We start from the raw sequence: 8,647 nt of genomic DNA, 5'->3' as shown, positions 1-8,647 counted from the left end.
AAGCGTCAGCAGGGGGCCTGGACGAGGAGGATGCGGGCGAGCATGCGTCAGGGGACGCCGAGATCAAAGCGACTAGAGGGGACGTATAAAAGACAAGTCGGACATTGGAGGATTCTCCGTTTACCCGGTATGATTTCCGAGTACGCCATATTGTCACGAGCAAGAGAGGCGGAAATCGACTGGTGATGCGTGCATGACGGGCGGGAAACGGCAAAGAATGGGTTGATAAGCCCAGAGTGTTGGTGGATGTTGGTAACTTGGTAGACATGTAGGGACATGTGAGCTTATGATTATGTTGGGACAAATTAGATATGGACACAAATCAGATAGTACACACACAGCGCATGATACAGACATGACGGTAGTCACAAGGCAACACATATTAAGTAGAGTCGCTGGTGCCATCGCCCCAGCCCGATATCGCATTCATCACCCCTGACCACAAACTATACTACTAGTTGTACATGACCTGTCCCGACAGACGAGTTTGGCGTCATCAAACATCTTGACAGAAGATATTCCACGCTGGTGTTCTCAGGTCCGCTATTTGCAGGTGTAAAAAGTTCGCCTCGGCCAAATACCCCTCTCTCCGCAACGAAGCCGCATTTTGTAAGAGGCCACCTCCACGGGGGGTAGAGGGTCCAAACATCATTTCCTTTATAGTCTCCTCCCTCCGAGTCTCGGATGGCGCCCATCTTCGAAAATTCAACCACGAACAATTCCGCAGAGTTCCCTGACCGTAAACCGTAATAAAGTATCACACAACCCAACACCCGAAGCGTCAAGGCCGAGCAAGAGCCCACGGGTCAACACAAAACGACAGAAATGACAGACTTGGCGAGCAAGGGCGCTTATGCCTCGATGGCCTGGGCCTTCTTCTTCTTCTGCTCCACCTTGAGTAGCAGGGCGCGGTTGATGTGTGGCAAGACACCACCAAAGGCGATGGTGGCACGGATCAGCGTGTCCAATTCTTCGTCACCGCGAATAGCGAGCTGCAGGTGGCGAGGAGTGATACGCTTGACCTTGAGGTCCTTGGCGGCATTCTAAAGAAAAAAGATGGTTAGTAGCTAGTTGTCAAGTCGGGCAGGCAGCAACTGCCCATGCCGATGACGCATCAGCCTGAGTCAACGGGGCACTTACGCCTGCCAATTCAAGGACTTCGGCAGTCAGATATTCGAGAACAGCGGTAACGTAGACGGCAGCTTTGGCACCAACTCGCATCTTGTTCTGGGTGTTCTGCTTGAGGAAACGCTTGACGCGCCCGCAGGGGAACTAGGGGAATTCGGTTAGTCACAGCGCCATGAATGCGGTGATGGTGTCGCGATCCGGTGAGACGGCATGGTTGAATGGCAGGACCAGTTGCTTATTTCACATTTCGTCGTCGGCTTAATTCCCCGCCAGCGCAACACGCGAGAGTCGGCATGAAACATGTCCGTCGCGCAAGCTGTCCCTTCGCTCGTGACACGTGAAGCAGTCGATAGAGGGCGAGGCGCAAGGCGATGATGGCAGTCGTCGGGCGTTGGCACAAGAAGAGCGTCGGTCGAGTGACGCGTCGAGATGCCATTGCCGAGTAGCGGTCACGTCGGGGGGCCACCAAGTTGAGAGACGATGTTGGCGTTCGAAGGGGGGGCGAATTCGAGATGCGCACGCGAGGAGGACGAACCGGCATCGAAGGAAGAGGCGCCATTCTCGGATCGCAAAATACAAATGGCGCACGAGGATAGTGTTCGGATTTTTCTTACCTGAAGGCCAGCACGAGCGGAGTGGCTCTGTTGCTTCTTATGACCCTCAACGCTGGTCTTGCCCCCCGAGCTCTTCCCCCCCGAAGACTTTCCCTTGCCGCCAGGCATGTTGCTGAAATGCGTCGAAAAAAGACTGAAGGGCGGTGGATTTGGAGTCTGCGACGAAAGCTGTGCGGTTCCGCGAGCAAATAACGCGTCGGCAGGATAAGGATGGTGGGATGTTTGAGCGAAGATTGGGGGGGGTGCGGTCTGGCGGAGCGGCAAAAATTTAGGCTGGGCGGACGAGTGGTGGTGACATGGAGCTGCGAACTGCGAGCTTGCGTGCGGTGTGTTGCTTCGTCCAGCTGCTGTCCCAGCGCAGTGCGAGGGGCGGCACCAGGCAATTTGATGTTTTGTTGTTGTCTGGTCTGCGGAGCGACAGGCGTCACTGTGGCGCGCCGCAGCCTAGCACGGGGCCAGGCCGGCCAGTCGACGGCCCCCAGCAGCCCCCAGCAGCCCCTAGCAGTTGACCCGTGGACTTGGCTCCCAGTGCACATGTGCGCAAGTCGAGGACCAGCGAACTTTGAAGCTCTCAAGCTGGCTGCGGGTGGTGGATGGGTGGGCCGCCAAGCGCCATACTAGCCAAGGCTAGCTAGCCACTGGTTGGCCACCAAGCACGAGCTTCAGTGTTGCCAGGCTGGACCTTGGTGCTGTCGGGCGCTGGTTGCCCTGTTGCCGTGTCGCCCGCTCTCTGCTGTGAGTGGGCCAATCAGGCGCAGCAGAGATGCAAGTCCCCGCTTTTCGAATTTGTTGACAGTCTGGCCGCCCGCATCCGGAACAAGTTTCATTCCGGCCATCTGGCCGCCTCCACAACCACGTACAATGTCAATGTCACATGACATGGATCCGGCGGGGCGCACGAGCCAGAAGCGCAGCTCCAGGCGAAGCGAGAGGCGGACAGCCAGGTAGTCGTTCGTAGCAAATTGTTTGATAGTCGCGGCTGTCGTTTCTCTTCAGACGGCGTGCTCGCCATGGAGACCCGGAGTTGGCTCGTCGCAGCTGTGAAGCTGGGGGCGGCGGAAAAGACGGTGCCCAAGGATCGACAAGAGGCATCAAGCATCAAGCATCAAGCATCAAGCGCCGCCGTGACGCTCCATGATGCGTTGCGCCAAGTGTCCGTGCCGAAAATGCCACGACTGCCTTCCTTGGAATTCAGCTTGGGTGGTTTTCAGACTTACCGCAGCTGTCCGGAGCAAGTTCGTACAGAAGCCGCTTCACGCGGGTATCGGCATCTGGAGCAACACGGCTGGAAGCCGTCATCAGCGAAATGTCGTTGATGGTTGCCCCAGACCTAACCCAGGCGGACGGATGCCGTCAGACGCCTCGGAAGCTGGAGCTGCGTTGTCCCGCTGTGGCTTGGTACCCGCCGATGCTGAATCTGGAAGTGCGCAGCCACGTTGAACATCGATCTGTGGCGCTTGATCCTTACCACGTCTGATCTGTTCTCTCAACACCAACAATCATGGCCCGACGTGCGACGTCGACAAAATGTGGCCGGGCCTCGCCAACGAAAAACGGAGGGGCCGCGTCTCCAGACATCAGTTTTTTGCCATTGTCAAGGCGACGTTATTCTGGCTAAACAAAACTGGCAAAAAGACTGGCCGGGTTTCTACATGTAGATGCATCAAACATGGAACAAAGAGACGGATTCGAGAATCGACACTCTCTGAACACGGGTCCGCACCAGCCTGCAGAATTTTTCGCCTTGTTCCAATATAATCGCACATCATGCTGGTGAACAAAGTCGGCCTTGGACTTTCCGCGCAAGCTCCCTTCGGCCATAGGAACTCTGGATGGTTCAAACGTAAGACGAGTCGAGATTGAACTGCCCATGGATCTTTGACGCTTTTGTCTGACGAGGCACTATTGGAGTGCGCCCCTGGACCTTTGTGCTCCAACATAGGATCGAAGAGTACTGCATGACAAAAAGATAATGATCGCCGGCATACAAACCCGTCCCATATAAAATTCGTGTTCAGTTGTCTTTCATCAGTATATCCCTTGTCTTTTTCTGCCTTGGGTCCCACAAACCGACGATATGACGGCTTTTCGGGGCTGTTCTGCAACGCCCTCCGCGTCATTCATCGGACAGCCGCCTGTATGAACAGCACTATTCACCCCGGAATCATTCCTCTTTATGAAAGCTCACATACCCCTGCCCCTTCCTTTGACTTTTGCCTTGAAATGCGCGTCTTCTTACACCTACAGACCATACACAAAAGGAGACAATCGCAGCTTCACCAGTGCACAATCGACACATAATATTCGCGCGGTGGACTCAACTCATTATGAATCAGATATATAGAACTAGAGCCGGCCAGCAGCCATGAGCTCCTCAATACCAAATACAAAACCCCATTATGCTCATCCACGTCTCGCCCTCGCTCCAGCAATGACAGATAACCCGTTTTTTTTATACCGTCCCGACACACCAGGCACGCTAGGTAAAGCCAAACTCGAAGAGCGAAAATTTGTGCTCCCAAACGAAAAGGTCCAAGACCATGGGCAGCTGCCGCAATTCATGCCCCGGACCTGGTGGCCATCGGAACGTGATGCGGAAAAAAGCCAGGCCCGGCCTGCACTGAACCTTGACATCGACTGGCTAGAGCCCGCGGCCGTTCATCTGCTCCACGACGACGCGACGAAAACTTACCCTCGTCTGGAGCCAATGCCCCCGTACAAAGACGACGTGTATGACGGATGCCAATGGAAAACACAACTTGCCATCGCGCACAACTTGTTTCATAAAACGCTTCAAAACGGCAATCATGTAAGTGCCATGGAGATGACGGTGCTGGTTCGCATCGTCACCTATGGCATGTTTGATTCCACCACCTTTTTCGCGCCCTTTGTTATAGACGGTGCAGGCGACGTTCTCAAGTCCCATTTAGACCCCAACCAAGCCGGGAAGCCGCGGGAGCTGAGGCGGCATACAAGGGCCGGCGAACCACCCAAGGACAGTTTCAACCAGCGGGACATGGACTGGAGCAGGACGAGGCTGCGGGCGAGGCGCTGGGTCATTGTGCCGATTCTGCATGAGTGCCGCCAATGGAACATGACGATATTTGACCGCGAGCAGGGGCAGCTGTACATCTTTGACTGCGGAGACGACGAGGCCAGGCTCCAGAGGTTCAAGTCGGCCATCCGGGTCTGGTTGTTGTTGTTGGATATCCTCGGCCAGCGGCATAGTTTCCTGTTCTTTGTACCGCGCGTCACGAGGCAGGGCGAGATGGAATCGGGGCCGGTCTGCGTCGCCTGGCTCATGGAAGCGCTCAGAAACCAGGTTGGCGGGCAAATGACGTCCCGCGACGACAAGGTCGTAGTGGCCGAGATCTCGGACGGCAACCTCTCACTGTGCAGACAATCCGGCGCGCGGGACGGGGACCACTACACCAGTTCTCTGCACTTGCGCGACTGGGTGCCCAAGGTGCCCGAGGGCGAGCGCAGTCTCAAACCAAAGGCTCAGCTGATAGCTGTTCGCAGGATCATCCGCGTCATGGTGGCGAACGAGCTGGGCTTGCGAAACCACCCCGTCATGAAGCAGAGGTACAACAAGGCCGGGGGGCGAGGGGACGATAGGCCATCATCGGCCATTGGGCTCCTGAAGGAAGCCGCCAGATATGCTTTAAACACCGGTGACGTGATGGAAGAAGATAAATACTTCACGGGCCAAGGCGGTCAGCAATTTGCTTTGCCCACGGGGCGGCCTGTCCTGTCTTATGATGCTGAGGCGCCTCGGAGGCACAAGATGCCACGGAGAAGCGGCACGCCGGCCATTGATATGGCCAATGACGGCCTTCGTGGTCCCCCTCGGACGTGCGTCGAGTTCTTTAGAAGCTCGGTCGTTCCTGAAATGCGTATCACGAGGAGAAAATCAAAGTTATATAAAAGGCGTGCCCTTGCGGCGCCAGGCAATGACAATAGCTTCAATATCTGGTGAAACAGGTTTGAGATTAGCAGTGGGCCACATGAGAACGGACGGAGAGTTGTCAGCATGCCAACACCCAGTATGCCGAGTCTAAAGCACGACCTTGTGCCGTTTGCCGGCCGGCTACATTCGACGCGCCGGGTGCCTGGCTGTTGTTGGAGTCGATGTTTTGATTGCTTTCTTCCGAGTTGGAGAGGAAGTTGAGGTGAGTGGCGGGGATCCATCACTGCAGGCATTGATGTAGTAAATGCCCTCCCCTCACTCGCGCGGGTTACCCTAAACAGGTCAATCGACCTCCGTCCAAAACGCATAATTACTGCGCTCAAAGTAAAGGGAAATTAGTTAGATCAAGTTAATTATAGCCCAGTTTCTCTGGAGAAATAACACTTTGGACGCATGTCAGTGCTACATTTCTGCATGGAACGACACAGTATCATGAAAAATGCCAGGCGGAATGGCAATGAGCCTACAACTGTGGTTCACTAGATAAAAGCCGCCATGAGTGCACAATGAATGTTGCGGCGCTGTGAGGCCTCGTACAATGATGTGCCCACCTGTGGTACACCATGGCGCCTGGTGTTAGGCCAAGTTGTATAAATTATATCCCGCCGACAACTGCGGTGTGTCTCTACCAACATATGTGATATGTAGCAGAGCTAAACCGGCTCCAAGGTTAAAAGCGAAAAAAGGGACGGAACGCCTCTCCATTTGAACGGTCTGTATTCCTTGGCTTTACATATCTGGCTGCAACCCGGCCGCGTTTATTCTATCTGGACTTTCTCGAAGCACGGCATGGTAGGACAGAGTGGCCAATGATGATGATGGCGTTCACAGGAACCCGATCTGGGCGGTCGCATAACCGAAGGCCGTGCTCCGATCGCAGGGGGGTTAGAGTCCAAGGACACATGCACAGCATATCAACATGCATGATGCAGCTGCAGACGGACCATCACCCCGTACATGCAGACCGACCAGTGAGTTTAGGGCCGGCCTCTGCACAGGCTCGCCCGGAGGCAGTCTGGTTGCGGGATCGTCTCGTCTTTGCCCTCTGCCGTTGCGCTAAAACAGGCGAAAGCTATTCTGGCGATGCCCAGATAAGTGACTGATTGGGTGTGAAATCTCTTATCGCCTATAATAGCAAAAGTGTCAGACATGTGTATGTACGGAGTACAATACTGGCCTCGATATGTACGATGAGTACGCTGGAGTCACCAAGCTGCCACTAAAAGTGGAATCAATTCTCCTCATCGCGATATACGAGCATATAATTAAAGAAAGAGCGAGTTGTACATACATAGTACTCCGTAGGTCCCTCAGGAACCCTATTTATAGCATCACAGGTAAGTAATTTCTTGTGGCCGGAACAAAAGGTGTGCTACTCCATACATGTACCGAGTGAGTTAAGGAACCATACATATGTGTGGTGGCTGTGTATTTGGCAGTTGCAGACCTCGACTTGGATAGCGATAACGGCAACCCTATTGCGTTACGGCCTGTTCCCACAGAGATGAGACAAGCGTCACCTTGCAGGAAGAGGGACCAGTCTGTCCATGTCCCGTGATTATGTGATGGTGTGAACCTCTGAGGACGGGGAGGTCGGGTGATGAGTCGGCAGTTGATCCAACTTAGCAAGTGTCTGATGATACTCTGGATGCAGAAGACTTGTTACGAGTTTGGGAGACACACTGTTTGTGTTACCAAAGCACAGTGTCTTTACCAACCCAGAAAGGGTTGTAGTATCCCTGCTGTAATTCTTCATCCGTAAGCTCCAGGGTACAGTGTCGAGTTGGTGTTTTACATGGCCACTATGGTCTGTCTGCGATCTCGTACGTACCTATGTATAGGCTCAGATACCCCAGTGACTATTTCATGCTTCATGCTGGCCTACAACTCACAACGGCTACTCATAACCTGCCACAGGCGGTCAATGAGCGTACAGAGTACGGGGTACTAGTATATTTGCTTCGCTCCAGAGTCGCCACTCACCGACAACGGGGCCAGTCCGCTGGTCAGGACAGGGGCTGAAGGAACTTTGGCGCCAACAACGGGCCATCCCCGCCCCTGTCCCGACGCAACAGTGTCCGATTCGTTGAAGGCTGCTTAGCCGTACATTGCAACTCATTCAGTGGCGATGACTCGATTTCGTTTTCGGCAGTATAAAATGTCCCAACAGAAGAGGGACAAGCTCTCCCTGCATGTTTTGCCGCATACTTCATCGATTATCTTTGATATGGAGCAGGAGCCGGTCGGTCTTTGGGCGAAAATTGCGGAAGGGCTTTGCGCTTAGAAACATATTTGGATGGGCAAGATTGACAGACGAGGCGCGACCGGATTGCGTCAAGTTTCCTAACAAGGGTCTTGTTCCGGCAAGGAGGCCGCTATCCTGGAAAAACCAGGGTCTTCCGAATCAATGGCCCATCTTGAAATTGGAACCGGCGGCGGGCCGCATCGCACAGCCAACGCGTGGCAAACGAAAATGTGAAAGGTCTAGTTCAGGGGCTGAGTAAAGAGGTGAGTAAATGAATGGCGAGGACGCGAGGAATGGGACTGGCCAACAGACCATATTGGTGCAATCCCCGGGAGCGCGCGAGCCTGTTTGGTATTATTAGAATCATTGCAACCCAAAGACGCCAGGGGCGAAAGACGATTCATTTGCTCCCGCGGTACTCGGTAGGTTCGCCGTAAATCTCGAAATACTCCTCCGTAAGTCAATCGGTAAAGCAGCATTTTGGTCAGACAATCAGTGCGATAGGCCAAGAAGCTATAGCGTCCTGGCCTATCATCCAACAAGCCCCGCATAATCAATCTGCTATAATACCACCGTCCCATCAGAAGCTGGTTAACTGCTGGGTACGGATTACTCGGTACCATTTCTCAAGTTTCCGTCGCCGACAATACGAAGCAATAGTTTTTGAGGGACAAAACTCCACAGCCACAC

General features: G+C 54.1%; 2 protein-coding genes across 2 annotated transcripts; one reads left to right on the top strand and one right to left on the bottom strand.

The window, feature by feature from the left end:
• Window positions 1-851: 851 nt before the first annotated feature.
• MAA_09374 (Histone H2A) lies at window positions 852-1,850 on the bottom strand (the record flags this gene model as incomplete). The annotated part of the gene is made up of 3 exons (XM_007827372.1): window positions 852-1,043; window positions 1,141-1,272; window positions 1,743-1,850. 3 exons carry the CDS (start codon window positions 1,848-1,850, stop codon window positions 852-854), a joined length of 432 nt encoding a protein of 143 aa, XP_007825563.1.
• Window positions 1,851-4,173: 2,323 nt separating this feature from the next.
• MAA_09375 (uncharacterized protein) lies at window positions 4,174-5,721 on the top strand (the record flags this gene model as incomplete). Its single annotated transcript, XM_007827373.2, has 1 exon — window positions 4,174-5,721. The coding sequence occupies one exon, from the start codon at window positions 4,174-4,176 to the stop codon at window positions 5,719-5,721; it is 1,548 nt and encodes a 515-aa protein (XP_007825564.2).
• Window positions 5,722-8,647: the final 2,926 nt, after the last annotated feature.

The sequence above is a fragment of the Metarhizium robertsii genome (genome assembly GCF_000187425.2).
Source record: "Metarhizium robertsii ARSEF 23 chromosome Unknown MAA_Scf_1, whole genome shotgun sequence".
NCBI lineage: Eukaryota > Fungi > Ascomycota > Sordariomycetes > Hypocreales > Clavicipitaceae > Metarhizium > Metarhizium robertsii.
The sequence above is the reverse complement of the archived record's forward strand: the minus strand, read 5'-3'. Positions and strand labels throughout refer to the sequence as shown.